General features: G+C 37.6%; 2 protein-coding genes and 1 long non-coding RNA gene across 4 annotated transcripts in view; 2 read left to right on the top strand and 1 right to left on the bottom strand.

Moving 5' to 3' along the window:
* Positions 1-12,477, top strand: part of LOC105430200 (uncharacterized) — a 25,766-nt gene extending 13,289 nt beyond the window's left edge. Inside the window, exons 3-7 of one of the 2 annotated variants that reach the window (XM_089077358.1) lie at positions 5,303-5,413; positions 5,939-6,076; positions 6,421-6,518; positions 7,108-7,273; positions 10,323-12,477. In XM_089077358.1, the coding sequence (XP_088933484.1) occupies positions 5,303-5,413; positions 5,939-6,076; positions 6,421-6,518; positions 7,108-7,273; positions 10,323-10,426 (617 nt within the window). In that variant the 3' untranslated portion in view covers positions 10,427-12,477. Of the gene's footprint in view, positions 1-5,302; positions 5,414-5,938; positions 6,077-6,420; positions 6,519-7,107; positions 7,274-7,406; positions 7,573-10,322 lie in introns of both variants that reach the window. The other variant, XM_089077357.1, reaches the window with a different exon arrangement.
* Positions 12,464-17,646, bottom strand: LOC148936755 (uncharacterized). The gene is made up of 2 exons (XR_016139374.1): positions 17,507-17,646; positions 12,464-14,215 (listed from the first exon to the last, which is right to left on the bottom strand). It is a non-coding gene; the product is annotated as an uncharacterized LOC148936755 (long non-coding RNA).
* LOC105430201 (glutaminyl-peptide cyclotransferase) lies at positions 13,525-16,069 on the top strand. Its single transcript, XM_011643633.3, has 6 exons — positions 13,525-13,767; positions 13,964-14,107; positions 14,583-14,846; positions 14,928-15,089; positions 15,246-15,471; positions 15,551-16,069. The coding sequence occupies exons 1-6, from the start codon at positions 13,525-13,527 to the stop codon at positions 15,703-15,705; spliced, it is 1,194 nt and encodes a 397-aa protein (XP_011641935.2). The 3' UTR covers positions 15,706-16,069.
* Positions 17,647-17,671: the final 25 nt, after the last annotated feature.

The following is a 17,671-nucleotide window of genomic DNA, read 5'->3' as shown; positions in this document are numbered from 1 at the left end:
AATAAACAATAAACAAATTCTCGTGCTTGTGCGCCGTGTCACGCGAAGAACGGAAAGCAGAAGGTGTAACGTGACGTAACAAAACCCAATTTTAGATCACGCTCTAATAAAAAAAAAAAAAAAATGTATAACCGTGAACAACCGTGAATTTGCTCTTCGGTCTCACGAGTTATGCAAGTTATCTGAAGCAATTTCTATTTTTAAACTCGTGCATACGCACACATTCCAAGATTGGCTTTTTTAAATCTCGACTGTATCTCGTTCGATTATTCGCGAAATCCGTGATTCAGGACTTGTGGGATTTTCAAGAGCGCAGCGCATGGGGAATCACGTTTGACTTTCGATACGGCGACCGAGGGAATTGAAGGAGGGAAAAGGAAAACGAGAGAAGAGAAAAAGGTATACGTCCGAGTATACTTTTCGTGCAAATCCGGTACGCGCTACAGGTGATTCCAGTTCTCCCGGAAGTTTCAGGTTGCGCATTCTTCGAGCGGGAAGGGAAAACGTGCCGCGGCACAAAGTGAAAACGTACCCATGGCGAGCTGCTAACTGTGGATGCGGGCCGTGCATACATTAGGGAGCTCATATAAAATCCATTGTTAACCGCACAATGGCGAACCATCGTAGGGAGGAAGGGGTAGCTGGCGTTCGGTAAATTCCGAGGCGAACGCGAGGAAGAAAAGTGTGCCGTTGTCGCACGTTACGAACGAGATCTGCTTCATGAGATCTCGTCTCATCAAGACATTCTCATACATAAGCAAGAATATTATAATCTTCTTAAAAACTTTAAATTTTGATTTGATTGAATTTATATTGATTAGTCTTGAGTTGAGCAAATATTTGCTCAAGACTAAAAAATCTTCCATATGAAGATTATAACATTCTTGCTTATGTAAAAGTATTTGCACCAATACAAATTTCAATTAAATCAAGACAAATTTTTCTAAGAAGATTATAATATTCTTGCTCATGAGAATATTTATCTATCTTGATTTAAGATTAATTTTTTCCATGTGCAACAAACCATTTCGGCTAACTCCATTAGTTGGATCAACATGAGAGTAATTTCCTTCATTACTCCACATAACACTTGCACGTGTCTCGAGAGAGCCGAATTAATTCCAGATCCCAGATTAATAGTCCCAATAGACGATACCAGGATTAACGATCGAAACTACACGATCCGATTCGAATAGAAACACGAACGATCTGACGGAGCGGACGCTGAAAGTGCCGGAGACAATGCTTTCTCACCGGGTTCGTGAACGAAAATCCTCGCGCCGCGCCGGTGACGTGTACCTGTTCGCCAAGTAATCGTGGGAGCAGAAGAAATGGCGAGGAAAGGCGAGCGTATCGGTGGCCGGGATCGGTGAGAATCGATTCTATCGGCCGGCGGCCAATCCGAAGAAATCGCCGGGCAAAGAACGCGCGTGCGAGGATCTTCCACGTTTGTTCTCTCGTCGGCCGGAAAACAATCGAAATGATCGATGCGTCGCTCGTATCACCACGATACCGTTCGTCGACCGTGGTGTTCGCCACGCGACGCCTTATCGGTTTCGGCATGCCGTTTTCTTCCGGCGACCCGCTTCCGGCGGCTTCGATTTATTAGGGACGCGTGATCGAGCGCTGACCTTTGCCTTTGCCTCTGCAGCGGAGAAACCTAAATAAATAAATAAAATCCCATAAATCCGCAATCGCATGCGCAAATGTTAAATGAAAAGGTCTAATGTTCTATATATATTTTTGATATTTGTAATTTGTTTTAGATCGTTACAAGAAAATCTACATGTACCGGTTTTCTTTTGAAAAAGCGGAAATATCTATTGTTACAAATAAAATTAGAAAGGATCATATAAAATTTTAATTTAATTTTTATTCAATATATATGTAAACATATTCAGTATATGTGTGTGTGTTTTAAGATTTTAGAAATGCGGAGATATGTCTTATATTTCGTAAGAAAGACTGTAAAATATTAAATATATTTTAGAAATATATCTGATATCTTTCAAAAATTTTTTCTCTTCTGCTATTCTCTGTTACTTCAGAAAATTATCTACTTTTTTTACTAGTTTACTAATGAGTAGATAAATTATATCAAGCATGCTCTGTATCTTAAAGATATACTTTATCTCTCCTTTTCTTCGTACGTCTTTGGAACAAAAGCCAAACTTAAAAAAGAAAAAATCCCCGGGGATACATGCCAGATGAGATTTCGTTACACGAGATTTTTATGGATGTGATTTTGCATCACGTTCTTATATACACCGTGACCGGCGTCGCGTGCGTCGGCCAGCGCCAAAAATCGGGGTCAGCGCATGTAGTCGCGAATGCACACGTGAAAAATTCGAAGAAACCAGTCAACGACCGGTCCGGTGGCTTTTATCTGCCTCCCGGTATCGCTCGTATCGCGCGGCGATGCGCGATGAAAAGTACGAGGAGGATCCCGTCGAGCGTCGCCGACGACTCCTTCCGGAATGGCGAGGAGTGTAACGCGTACAGTACAGTTAGGCGCGCGAGTCAACGATCTTGGCATGGCGCCTTGTTTCGTTTAGACGAAACTAGATTCGAAGAGGGTCGAGGAAACGGCTGTCGCCGGCCATCGCCTGAATCTCAAATACATGGGGCGTATCCAGAGTAAGGGTTGGGGGAGTTCAAATCCTCCCTGAAAAAAAGTTAAAGTTAGAAAATCTAATTTACAAAATCCAATATTTTTCTCATTCAAAATCAGAAACGAGGAGATATTCTAAGCTCTAAAGTATCTAAAAAAGCAATTCATTAACACGAAAAAAATTGCTGTTTAACATTGATTGATATCCCCCCCTCCCTCGAAAAAAAATCCTGGATACGCCCACACTTAAGTATCTCGAACGGTACGTTTCCTTATAGAGACCGGCCATGAAGCTTCGTTCGGAAAAACTTATTTCCAATCCTAGGCAGTAACGGAATTTTGTGTTACGAATTGGTAGAGTAATTTTTCTAGTTAGCACGTTATACGTGTTGTAATTAACAGAAAAAAAAACATTCTGTTCCGTTAACTCCAATTTCTTCCAAGAAAAGACTTTCACTCAATTATAATTAAAAGACGAAACAGAAATTAACAAAATAACCAGCGATTGAAGGAGAAAGATGAGTCCTATCCTCTTGTTGAAAAAAATACACAATTCAAACAAAGAAAAAAAAAAATAATATTTAGTATAAAATTGTTGTGAAATTTCGTCTGGCTTGATTTCATTCGATAAAATTTCAAAAAAATTTTTTATTGAGATCACATCCTGCTTAAATCTCAGATAATTAAATAATAATTCTCTTCAACGATCGATGAAAGATTCACGGGGCTTTTCGGGACAGCGGACAATTATCATTATGATTATTTCTTTTTCGACTTATCAGATGAGGGGCACGTTTGCTAGACAGGAGGAGACTCCCTTTGAAAAATCAGGGTTGTCCCATAATATTTTCAGTAATTCGTCTTCGAAAGTGGCATTTTGCGGATTAGGACTCACCGAGGGGGAGTACCGTTGCGAGAGAGACGAAAGACCGAGCCGCGTGGCCCTCTGGTAGGGTGGAGGGGGGAAGGGGGAGGGGTTTACGTTGGTAAAAGCATACCGCCGCACACTTCGCGTCCGGCGATAGCGCTGCATTCTGGGTCGCGTGCTTCTCGAGGCGCCCGCTCGTTGTCGCGGCCGGGGCTGTGGGATTACGGAACGCTGATAAATCCCAGTAGTAAATTTCCCCACGAGACACGATCCCCCGAGGACATCTAATGAGCGCGTATTCAAGAATCTTTCGCACCTCCTCCACGCGCAACCGGATAATGAACGGAGAATATGATCGACATCATATGGCCGCTTGTTAAATATTCACGTTTACGGGAAATGTGTATTGAGAGATCTTTAAGATATATTCTCAAAATATCTCCGAAGTGTTTGCGAAAGAAGTTGACGAACAAAAGGACGCTGCGAATTCTCAAAGCAGTTTGATTAGAAAGATATCTTACGTTAAAACCTTCTATTTTTTTTTTTCGGCTATTTTTTTCCGTAAATTTTTCTCACTAAATTTTTTATTAATTGTATACGAAAACTGAAGTAAGCATGATCAATCTAATTAATTTCTGTTTTTTTATTATACATACCGTATCTTCTTCGAGAAAATAAAGGACAAATCTGAAAATTTTAAAGTTTTTGTCTCACATATTTCCAAACTACTTTGTGCCAGAATGTCAAAAATCTGCACATTAAAAAACTTTCTTACGTATATCAAAATGCAGAAACTGATGACATTTCGATTGTGTTGGAAACCCTTGATTTAAATCTGGAATGAATTCGAAATAATAAAAAATAAAAATGGATCTAATCTGAATAATTTTAATTAAAAGAATTAAAAATATAATTAACACAAGATAAATTATATTTTTTATAATTTATTTTAAAAATTTACTCATTAATATGAAATTAGGTAACGCTAACTTAAAATGCTAATTAGAAAAGAATTTCCCGTACAATAAAAGAAAAAGGATAAAAGATAAAAATAAAACTGACAAAATTGAGTCTTGAAAAAATAGAAAAACTAAAGAACAAAGCTGTCTGAAATAAAAAACCATCCTTTAGAATAAAAGATGTACAGTCACCATAGTTATGCATCGAGAAACGTGCTATTAGCGCTATCGCATCATTCTATCCTTATAATTTATTAGACATAAATGAACGATAGAATGATGCAACAATGCTGACAGAGAGCGCCCTTCTCGAATGCTAAAATAACAAATCACATCAAGTAACATTCTATTCTCGACGGAGTATTCTCTTTAATGTAACATGAATTTCTCTGATAAACGGTGTTAATTACACCGTCGCCATCTTTGCAGGTGCAAAATGTTATTTCGCAATTCGCTAAAATCCGGCATTTATTTCTTTTCTAGAATGCGCCTTGATTCTGAATGTCGTAATCAGCCATTAAATGAACGTTGATTAACGTGTCTTGCGGTCGGTGAAATGAGAACGTCGGTGATGATTAGCCAATTAAGTGTAGATATTTGCCTCTTGGTAAAACGTTTTTTACTTCTCTAATTAGTAAAAGCAATTCGGGAACGCCTAATATTTTGGAAGGATTATTACTATTTGGATAAGAAATACTAAATCTCTCGCAAGCACCGTAAAATACAAGTTTGCTTGCTGTTAGAAAAATAAAAATGTCTTCAGAAAATAAAAAAAAAATTATTCATGTAACTTACAGCCAATTTTATTTGCCTATATAATGTGTACTTATATTATTCTGTCATATAAATATCTTTTTATTACAGTTGAGACTTATTTGAGCCCCGTGGAGACGCACTGCATGAATATCGATTATTTCATTCCTGATGAGGACAATCAAACGAGAGGTTTCTCTGACGACGCGATGGCACGATTACGTAAGTATAGTACAGTTAAACAAATTTTATCCTTCGTTGCATTAATGGAAGGTTGGTGTATTTTTCACATTTTTCACCAAAAAGAATTTATGTACGTTCAATAATAATATAAAAATATGTATATAAAAAAATTAAAGTAATCTTTTAGTACATTTAATAGGAGGCTTATGTAAACTTTTTTTATATCACACAATAAAGCGATATCGCTAGAGTTGTATACGAAGACACAGTATGATTACATCTCTCTTGCACATACAAATAATATTGTAGGCTTTAGAATTCAGTCACGTAGCGCCATTCACGACATGGCGTGAATGGAAAATGGAGAGTTCGATCGCTGACGATCGCGATGTGACAGCGAGTGCATCCATAATAACAATCGAGTAAAAATAGTTTTAAAAATATTAAAAATATTTTATAATAAATTTCTCATCCGTGTAAAAAAAAAAACACGCAAATATTTTCTCCGTTATCAAAATGTATGTGTAACGTGTAAGATACCTGAATTTTTTATTATTGTCGTAGATATGGGGAGATCCGTGATAGCCTTATTCATGGTTGGCTTTCTCGCGATATTTTCGGCATTCTGGACAGGAGTAGTGGGTTGCTGGAGAAGATCACCAGGAAATATCACAGCCACGGCAATTCTAATGCTATTCGCCTGTCAGTATACTTCCCGTGATATTTCAGAAATACTCCATAATTTTTTGTTTTACTTTTCGCGAATTTATGAATGAATTTCGACAGTTGACATTTTAATTAATTTTAATTAATTTTAACAAATGCGTCTTTAATTATATGTTTTATTATATTTAATATATTGATTAAAAATTGGTCGAGAAAAGTAAAGACCCCTTATCAGAAAAGGATGATACTTCAAATATAAATCCGAGAGTAAGAATTGTAGATGTCGACTTCTCGAAAAGATTAAATTAATGAATATTCGTAAAAGAATTTTGAAAATATTCTATGTACATAACTAGAATATATTCATTTATATTATGTAGGCCTACTAAGTGCTGGCGGTATGGGCCTCTGGCACGGCGTCGAGTATTATGAGAAAGAGAAAATCGTCGGAGAAGAGTATTATCAACAATGGAGCAATGTAAGTTCTCAATTCTACTTTCTTGAAATTTTTGATTATTAATATGATGAAAATTTTCTGCAATATGTTAAAATTTGCCATTGACTATTACATCAATCGCATCAGAAAGCTAGGATCTGTACGATATGTTAATTTAAATTGTTTCAGTTTGATAATTGGTTTTCCTAAGTCACCTAAATTATCCGCGCGATTGTCTAAATGTCAATTGCAATTGATCAATATTTGGCGTACATGCCATTGTTAGGCAAGATAAGTGAAATTTTTAATATTTTTAAAAATTTAGTACTTTAATCTCATTTTTACAAAAGCACATTTATTAATTTTCTACATAAAATTACATTTTGTTTTTTTTTACATAGAGAAATAAAATTTTCGAAATGTTGTTATAATTAAAATCGATCGTAGTACTCAATTGAACTTATAATTGCAATAAATACAATAATAATAGGAAGGAAACTTTTCACTTATCTTGCATCATAACGAGATTCTTCCAGGCACCTCGCATCGAATATCGAAATCTCCACGTGATTGAGAAGCCGGTGGCAGACGTAACCGTACACAACGGATTTTGACTGAATTTTGCTCGCAGGTTTTAAGGGACAACACGGCGCAGTGGTATGACTGGTCGTTTTACCTCGCCTGGCTGGGGGTGGCTACGTGTCTGGGCACGATGACGCTATTCCTGATCGCGGCATCCTGCCTGAGAAGGGAGCGTGCCCGCGAACAGGCCCAGAACGTTCAGTACATCATGCCAGGTGACACGATAACCATGAAATGGCCGGACTAACTCGCCCCGTATTTCTTCTTTTTGTTTGTTATATACGCCCGGCGCGGACGCGGCACGGCACGGCACGGCACGGCACGGCACGCGGGGGCAAAACTGTCTAGGTCCTGAAGGACAACTCGCTAATCTCGTACGACTGGTCGTACGTGGTCGCTTGGGTCGGCGTCGGTTGGTCGTTGGTCAGCGCGATCTTGTTTAGCGCCGCGGCGATTTGCTTGAGGGGCGAGAGAATGCGCGAGGAGGCGATGAACATGCAGTACCTCATGCCTGGTACATATTTAACACCTATTGCTTTTGCCCATTACGCGCACGCGGTATAATATCCGAATTGGCCTGCTATTCGGCGATTATTACAATTCTTGGTCTCTGGAGGCGATTCGTCGCATCCACTCCTAGCGACATCCGAAAAGTCTGACGGTTCTACTGTGGACTCTCTGTTCACGATCTCATTAAATGTATATTATATATAAATATTGTTTATTTACAAAAATGTAAGGAAATTATTTAAAATCGGTATTTTCAGCCTCAGCTTCGAATAGCGGCTGATATCAACAGCTTTAAAAAATATTGAGACCGTGTCATATATTTTTTAAAATAACTATATCAATAAAAGTCGCAATAGAGACCAATCGGATTCCGCGTGCACCGAGTATTCTACTAATATTAGTTTATGATCATCGGGCTTGATCGCAAGGAACATGTTCCTTGATACAAGGATAACGATCATCTCGTCATTATACTAACTGGATTCACTCGAAGAAGAAGCGTCAACACGGAAGCAGACGATATGTCATTAAACGAGTTTCTAGTCATACTTACTTTTTGTACATAATAACACGTTATACGGTTTACTCTCAAGTGCTTCCGTATTAACGCATACCAATTATTATTAGCACGATCAAATATACATTATTTTATAGATACTGTTATCTATGAAGAAACGATACGTAGGTAATAACCATTATTTCAGGATTTCAGCTTATTCGATATTGCGAATACACATCGGTAAAGTATACGGGTGTAATATACGAAATTAAAGAAAATTTCATAAACTAATGAAACAACAACAACAATACGTACGTAGGCGCGATTAATCTAATTGCTTGTTTAATCATTTAACATAACCAAACCGAAGGATTCAATCCCAATAACGCCTTGTATATATAAAAAGATTTCGATCCTTCTCTCTTACATTCTCTACGTACTATGTAGAATAAAATGTAAAATTAATCCTACATATGAGAGAGTGATTTTTCCGGTGATTTTTCAAAGATATTTAGTTTTCGCCGCGCGAATTTGCGAACGCGAAAAAGGAGGCCGCGCGAAACTAGTTCGATGAATATTAACTCGAAATCGCAGCGGATTGCATGCCGCGTGATTCTAGATTTAGTTTTTGCGCAATTTTCGCAGTTAAATTGATCGGAGGAGCGAAGCCGTGCGGAAAATTGCTAGCGATTGTTAGTATTTAAATTCGCCTCTACGCTCTCGATGTCTTAATATTGCCAAGGCCGCATTTTTGATCGGAAATTAGATCGGAAACGAATACACGAATGCAATACGAAAAGCAATACTGCGATTGTCAAGCAATTGTGTTCCATCAGGAATAAGTAATCATGGAGGATAATAAAACGACTTCGAAGTCGATAAGATCGACTTCTCTCAACGGATTAGTCAAGATTATCGAAATCGCACTGATAATTCTGTCGTGTGGAAGGTAACGGCGAATATTCATTCTCGCGAGACTTTTACTTGTTCGCCTCACGCTCTGTTTCCGCCACGGATCGGAGCACTGTCACGCTCTAATCCTGAAGGAAACTTTCTAGTTCTCCTCCGGATGATCGGCCGGGTTGCAGAATGCACTTGCACACGTAGCGCGTGTCATGAAAATGCATCTCGAAATTTTTACCAAGCAAACACAAAGCCACGTGATTTGTATTTTCGTTGATATATACATTTCCTTCCGCTAGATAATTTACGGATTGTAAAAATTCTTGACAAAGACGTTTCACTGTTTTCCGTTACTTAAAATCAATGTCATCGCGAGAAGTTTTGTTTCATTTTATGAGATTTATGCAACATTCTAATAACAGAACTATTGTCATATATTATATGATATATTATACAATCAAATAAATGAAATTTTTTTTAATTTTTTTCCATGAATTCTATTTCATGAAAATAAAATACGAAAAAAACTAAATTCAATCAACAATAAAATTTCTTTCTTTTTTTTCAACTTTTTCTTATCGCTTCCTTTATGCAAAATATCTAAATCTTATCTTAAATATAAACTGTATAATGTGACTTTCGGTCTGATATTACAAATAACTTTGGAAAATTGGTCATATCAAAATAAGCGTTCGTGTACGATAATTGTTCTTTTCTTGGAGAAAAAGAACGGAAAAGTCAGTGATATCTAGAAGTAGTCGCTCGAAAGCGACACACTTGCCTAATTTTCCGTTCCGCACACCCATCGATCTCTTGCTGCAAAAGAATTTCCGTGTTTGAGCATTCAGCCCCGGTACATTGACTGATCGATGCCGGAATTCAATTTATACGTAGGATGAAGAGCAAATGTGTCTCGACTTCCAATGTCGGACAGAGCCTTTCTCGTCAAGAATCGGTTGCTTAGAATTGTACAAAAATACATTTCAGACAGGAAATCAATTACTCGAAAAAAAAAATAGTAAAAAAGTGATATTATTAAAATAAAAATAAAAGAAGAATACAAGATGAAAAAATAATTATTTTCTTGATAGTATCGACAATTTTCTACAAGACTTCGTATCATAAATATATTTTTAAGAAAAAAATCGGAAAAATAAAGTCATTCATAAAGTAGTGAATATCGGGTATCTCATCCTTTGACTTTCGCGAAACTAACTATAGCAATTATCTGTATCATTTAAGAATTATGTCAACTGCCTCGTTTATTCGATAACCGACCCTTTTTTCCACCGCAGGAAAACGCGAGCGAAATCCGATCCGGTCGAGTCCTAATCTCCTTTTTGTTTTTCCAGTGTACCCGCAGAAGCAGCAGTATGCGTACGCCGGATATCCGGCACCGGCGGCGTATCCGGGGCCGTATTATCACGGTTCCCAATATGGGCCATACAACTACTGAAGGAACTCGGCCGGTCGGCATCGATGGAAAGAGAGTAACGCGAGCGCGCCGATGCTCGTCGACAACGAAAATTCACGTCGCACCTAGGACGAGGATCAAAAACATTCAACACGAAATCCGAGAGACAATTCGCCGAGAGGTCGATCCGTTCAACGCGGTGTGAAGAAGGATTCGCAACGATCGCACACCACCGACCTCGGGCCTGTATAGATTTGAATCGTATTTCAAACCCCCCCCCCCCGTGGCTCCGGACATCACGTCGAGACGTGGGCGCCACGAGATTCGCCAAAAGCACAACAAGCTCTCCCCGCGATAGACCGATCGTTTGATTCCATCCGACCGGAAGCAAGAATTCCAGGCAGGACGAAAGTCTGAAAGATGTCGGAGCGAGGTCCAAGAGGGATTCCAAAAAATTAGGAAGATTTTGGACATCCCTTGAAACGTTCCTCCGCCGTGTCTTTCGAACGTTCGTATTGCCCCGGAAACCCGACTTGCGCGAGACGGTTGCTCAAAATACGCGTACTTATACTTTAGAAGCGAGATTACTTTGTATCTTTCCAGTTTCGATAAGATATCGACCATTTCCTCACTCCGAATTCCATTCGGCGCGTGCTAATTCGCGAGGGCGTGAATTTGCATTCGCGAGAAATATCGCGTTCCCATCGCACGTCGTCGCCGATGATCAGTTTCACCGATGCTTTCTCGAATTCTCATTTAACGAACGTTTTAGACCGTTCATCACGGTAACGGTACCCGCAAAAAGAGAGGGATCCGACGGAAAATGCAGTCGAAAATGCGATCACCGCCGCGGATTCAACGCGACGGACGTTACTCGCCTCGATGAAAACAATCGCGAGTCGTGCAATTGATTTTGATCGATCGTGTCGATCGAATTTTAGGTCTGCGAAGCTTGGCTCGCGTCGACACGCCGCGCGTTTACCATTTATTTATTTAGCGCGATCGAAGCTCAAGTTTCTCTCTCGAGGAGAGGACCGATGTCGAGTCGCGCGAGCAAAGTAGAAAGCGACGCGAGTACGGCACCACGCTCATGAACGCTCTCGCCTCCTCGGTGGTATCAAATATTAAATAAATATCCTGACCACAAAAACAAGACCACCGCAATTGGGCGAAAATATTTCTATGTACTGAGAATTTAGTTTTAACACTTTCGACTCTAACGGAACGATAGATTTCAGTTGAGGGAATATCGCGATTAGAAAGATGGATTTGAAGGGAAACACTACCAGGATATTTTCAGTTTCTCTCAAATCATCTTAATAATGATATGTATTAGTTGTATTCTCAGATCTGAAAATCCATCGTTCCAGGCCATTGATGTGCGTGCACGATATGCAAGAAGTTCAATCAAATGAATTAAAAATTCTTGGAAAGGTTAAAGCTACTTTCTCGGACGTATACGATATACGTAACGCGAAACGTGAACATTTATATAATATATGGTGCCACCAGGATCATTACGCGATAACGATTCGCGGAGTTTGTCTAATACGTAGCTCTTTTGATAATGTTGATTTTTGTAAGATTCACTATCGATATCTCTATGTAAGACATTTAGGAAGTAATATGAAAAGTATTTCGATTTATATATAATATTTTTTATGAATTGGAATTGCTCTCTCTTTTCCTCTCTTTTTATTTTTTACATATTTCATTTCCATATGCAAATAAAATAGATTACTTTATACACAAACACACATGTACACAAACACATAGACAAACACACACAAAACTTTCTCTTTTAATTTATCTCTCGTCGTAGTTTACCTTTCATCAGCTTCTTGTAGGCAAACAGCAATACTTCATAAAAAAAATATAAATTATGTCATTATTATAGAATTATACAAAATTTTAAATGTAATTAAGTTAAATGTAGTTATATTTTGTATTGCGTGATGAAGTTAAATAAAATTTAGGAACGAATGCGAACATGTAAGACTAAGCAAATAAAAAGTAAAACTAGGGAAAATTTATAAGATCTTAGATAATAAGGTAAATAACAAAATAAATATACATATATTATACAATTCAAATTTTTTAATTCTTTCTGTATCTTGATGAAACGTATTATACTGTGAAACATATAATTATATTATAATCCAGGTAAAATCCAGAAAATTATAAGCTATACATAAGAGGAGAACAGCAGTTTGCATACTAGCTTTCTGATTAATTGCGTGCATAATCATAATCGTTAAGACTTTAAACTAGGAAACAGTTTCGTAAAATATAATGCAAAGTTTAATTTTCAGAACGTACCAGATCGTTAAACCTAAAATTACCATGATAAGTAATTAACCTTGATTTGTAGGCACCGTTAAAATTATCAGATTATCACAAATTACATGAGAACTAATCGAAACTTATAACTTTATAATGATGATTGTTACTTGACCAACAGTCGGTTTCAACTTTGCTAATTAAACTCAATCCACAAATCCGAAAGAAAATATAGAAAATAATCATACAAATATAAAATAAATATTAAAAATTGTTGCTCAAACTTTTTAAATTATATTGTCTAAATTTAACTTGTGTTTTTATATTTGATTTTGAGCGAATTACTGAAATTGATGAATGGAAGATTTAATATGCTACTCAATTAATTTAAAAATTAAAACATCTTTTACAATATTACGCGCTTCTTTTTCGTGTTATGCACTTGTTTTTCACATTATTATTTTTTATCTAGTGTCTACTTATCTAATAATGGCTCAATTCCTCTGATATTTTATTAAATTATCTATATGTGCACCATCATCCATTATTGAGCATTACACATAGTTTATTATTTCGTTCGTTACTTCTAATAGGTCTCGCTGCACGCGAGAGATACAATCTCGTTACAAAATTCTTTATATTTAGTATCTCGATGTTGTGAGATGTCGTTTGGCAGATGACCTTTGGCACCGTCGGCAGTGCAGCGCAAAAGTTGCGCTTGTACTTCTACCATCGGACGCAGAGTGCGACGTTAGCAACTGCCTCTCACGGCATGTCGAGGCCAACACATTTTATTGAATATCCTACCGCGCATCCGCGTGGTGTCCACGGTATGTCACCCCTTCTGTCCTCAGAGCGAGATGGACAGTACAGCAAAGCGTCGGTGCGAGAGAGGGAGGAAGAATAAGGAAAGTACGGAGAGTTCAGCCGCGAGGAACGAAGTCTTCTTACATCGCGATGCTCGAAGGCCGCGCTCAGTCGACGCGCGGCTGCCACGGAGCATGGATATGTTCGCGTTATGCATCTTTTTGCTAGCCGCCGTTGTATCGCCGCACGCGGCAGAGCAGGATGGCTCGAGGGAGATCCCGTTCCCAAGGCAGAAAGTACGTAATGTATAAACGAACGTCGCACTCCTCTCGTTGCTCATCCTTCCTCCTTCGCGGAGGAGGAGGGATCCCCTCTCACGTTATTTTCATCTTTCTCTTTCTCTCTCTTTCCTGCAGTTCATTGTCACGTTGCCCATCGTCACCGGCTGACGGCGACTTTTGACGAATGTCATTATTGTTACCTGATTTCCAGTTCTATCATGTGCCCGGCTCACTGACGAACGAGCAGATCGCCACGTTGGCCGGCCTCACGAATGTTACTCACATGAACGAGGTCTTGGATAACATATGTGTGGTGAGGATCGTGGGGACCCCCGAGCACGCGAGAGTGAAGGAGGTAAGGAGCAGGAAAACAGACGCAGCACACACGCGCGCGCGCGCGGGAATTTCCAATCTCCGAAGAACCGAGTCTCGAAGAGAAATGGTTAACTCGGAGCTTTTTCTCCTGTGAAATAATACATAGAATTTTAATTCGTGAAAAAACGTAAAAATACCCGAGTGTATTAAATAAAAAAACAGCAAACTTAAGTTAAAAACTTAACAATAATAAATAAAAATACAATGATAAATAAATATTTTACTCCAATATCATCATATTGGACAAAGTCATTTTGTTTACAAAGTTCATATATGTGCATAAGTAAAAAATAAAAGTTAAATATTATTCGTAATGTGATTAGATAAGAATTTTTATTTTAGAACGTTCAACTAAATTTATAACGATAATGATAAATACTTAAGTAAACCAATACTTCAACGTTACATAACATCTAATTCTCTGCGACAAAAGCAAAAATGTATATTTTTTTCAGTATATCAAAAGGACGATGAAAGGTCTAGGTTGGACAATCGAATCAGATACATTCGAATCTGAGACGCCTATATTTGGCAAATTGCAATTTGAAAACATAATAGCGAAATTAAATCCTAATGCAAAAAGATATTTAGCACTCGCTTGCCATTTTGATTCCAAGTATACAAGAGAGAGGGACTTCATCGGAGCCACAGACAGTGCCGTACCATGCTCTCAATTAATTAATTTGGCAACCGTCATGAATACGCATTTGGATAAAAATGTAAGTCATCGAGTATTACAATTTAAATGTGTGTGTAAAATCTTGCAAAATCTATATTTATATTACGTTTGTATTTTTCAGCAAGATATCAGTTTGATGTTTATCTTCTTTGATGGAGAAGAAGCGTTTGAGGAATGGGGTCCAAATGATTCGATTTACGGCGCCAAACATTTAGCCAGAGAATGGCATAACAAAAAGACTTCTTACGGTAGAGAAAACCATTATTCCGAATTGGACAAAATGGTACATGTTACATCATCGATACAGATACATTATTAAAAATACAGACACATCTTATACTTGATTATTATTAGAATCGTTAATTATTACTTTATACGATTATTATTAGAATCGTTAATTATTATAGGAAATATTTAATATTTATATATTTTGTCACAGGACCTCTTGGTTCTTTTGGATTTATTGGGCGCACCTGATCCGACTTTCTACAATTATTTTAAGAAAACTGAGAAATGGTACTCTTTACTAGTTAGCATCGAAAAGAAATTAGCTCAAATGAGAAAATTAGAATCATATTCGTACGGGAAACCGGAACAAAGATATTTTCAACCGTACTCGTTCGAGGCGCATATCGAAGACGATCACATTCCTTTTCTGAGAAAAGGTGAGTAGGTAGTTGTAAGACACGATAGAAGAAGCATAAAGATCATTTCATGCTGTAAACTGCATTTTCTGTTTTTCAGACGTGTCCATTTTGCATATAATACCGTCCCCATTCCCGTCATTCTGGCATAAACCTGGCGACAATCGGCACAATATTGACTTGAAAACTACGGAGAATATTAACAAGATACTCAGGATATTCGTTGCTTCTTATTTGCATTTGTCGAATGTTTAACAAAGTTGAGAGAAGTCACGTATATCCCGAAGAAATAATTCACAATGGTGCTCCATCAACGTAATTTTAAAGAGAAGATAAATATACACTCAACAGCATCAAGAAAAATGCTTAAAATAACACTAAGTTCAGGAGTATTACATATCTATGCGAAACAAAAACAAGAAACATTTTCAATTTCGGACAATATTCAACAAGAAACTTTCATATCAGGCTTTTTTGACACTTTACGTCTACTTTAAAATATCCTGAGGTCTTTTTTTATAAAAGCGTGATATATTTGTATAATTTTGTATCATATGTAATTACTAATTTATTACGCAGTTGTATAGTTCTATATATATATTATTATAAATAAGGAAAATTCTATATTTTTATAATTTTTATAATTCTATATTTCTATATTTTGTATAAATTGATCAGATCTGAAGTAATATTCTATATATATATATATATATATATATATATATACATACATATATATATATATATATATATATATATAAACAATCTGCGAAGTACACTTGAGAAAACACGCAACATATTTCTGTTCGTTATCTTACGAAACTTTCCGTAATTTCAAGAATCTACTTCATGTCACTCGGTGATGTGCACGAATGCGAAAAAATTGAGCGTCGCGCGTCTTTTCTTCATCGCCGCGCAATGATAATATCAGGTGGGCAGAAAATCGCGGAAACTTGAATGCGTGACGTCCTGCTACATGCTCAGAATAAATATAACACGTACACGTGTTCACGCGTGCCCGCACATCGATACACTCCAGCACGAATGTCGAGAATGGCGCTTTGTCTAGAAACAAAATCTGCCACATCGGATTTTTTTTATATGTTTTCTTATTGATATATTTAATGACATATAGTCGACATCCATCCTTCCTATTAGATTCTGCGCATAATGAAGGAAATATTAGGAATAGGAATAAATATTAAATTTTGGAAATAAAGGTTAAATGTAACGCACAACGAACACAAGTGCATTATACATTTCTAATCTTTATTTATCTTCATGCTGTAAATTCGCAAATTTTTATTTTTTCAAAATTTAATAGTTCCTCCCATTATGCGCAAGGCCTTACTCGGATAAAATATAAATAAGAAGTTAAATATTAGGAATTAGGAATAAAGAGCTAAATTTTTCGACATGTGGGAAGCCACGCTTCAGTACAGAAAGAATAACAAAACGCTTTTTCATTGGTCAAAAATTTTCTAATTTTTTTAAATTTAATTTATTCTTTATTCCTATTCATATTCGAACCTTTACTTCGTACGCGTCGTATAAGAACAAAAATCGTCAGATTTCAGAAAATTTTGCTATCATCAGAGAATGAAGAAAAAAACCGGAATTATGGCGGGAGAGAGTTTGATACGAAGTCGTTGAATGTTTCAGTGAGAAGCGAAAATCTGTAAAATGAATCTGTATAATCATGTAATGTAGCTCTCAGCTGCGAACATCCGATATATGACAGATACGTCATACGTCGCAAATGTAACATCGCTTTGTTACATAAACGCGCGAGAGTAATGTATTTTTTGTAACGGCAAAAAATTCGCAAGCATGACAAGATGAAAAGAACGCGCGTCTAATATCTAACGGAGCGACGTACTACGTCACGCTTTCGTCATACTCGTATACATAGAATCGATATCATCGTGAAACGTAAAGCACGCGAGAGACGCGCAGATAGAATCGACGTCAAGCCGAAGCGCCGATCCAACCGACGATGAGAGTGGAGAAGACGAGAGGGCGAGAAGATCGAGACGAGCGCGGTTCCGACATTTACCTCTGATTTTTCCTCGGTTGGTAATGGCCGCCGGCCGTCGGGGATCTCGAGGTCATTGTTCGTTCGGGCGCGCCCGCCACCGGCGCACCGAGTTCGGCCGAGGATGCTCGGAAACAGTCGAGCGCGGCCGAGGGAACGCGCTCGAATGCGGCGAAAAGTTCGGTG

Source organism: Pogonomyrmex barbatus, unplaced genomic scaffold (assembly GCF_055798465.1).
Source record: "Pogonomyrmex barbatus isolate J1 unplaced genomic scaffold, ASM5579846v1 scaffold2, whole genome shotgun sequence".
NCBI classification, from domain to species: domain Eukaryota; kingdom Metazoa; phylum Arthropoda; class Insecta; order Hymenoptera; family Formicidae; genus Pogonomyrmex; species Pogonomyrmex barbatus.
The sequence above is the reverse complement of the archived record's forward strand: the minus strand, read 5'-3'. Positions and strand labels throughout refer to the sequence as shown.

Bases quoted from the DNA above. Each gene is read 5' to 3' on its own strand.
- LOC105430201 (XM_011643633.3), top strand. From the start codon at position 13,525: ATGGACAGTACAGCAAAGCGTCGGTGCGAGAGAGGGAGGAAGAATAAG. The intron at 13,768-13,963 runs GTACGTAATGTA...CCTGATTTCCAG, and splicing joins TCCCGTTCCCAAGGCAGAAA to TTCTATCATGTGCCCGGCTC. The intron at 14,847-14,927 runs GTAAGTCATCGA...TGTATTTTTCAG, and splicing joins ATACGCATTTGGATAAAAAT to CAAGATATCAGTTTGATGTT.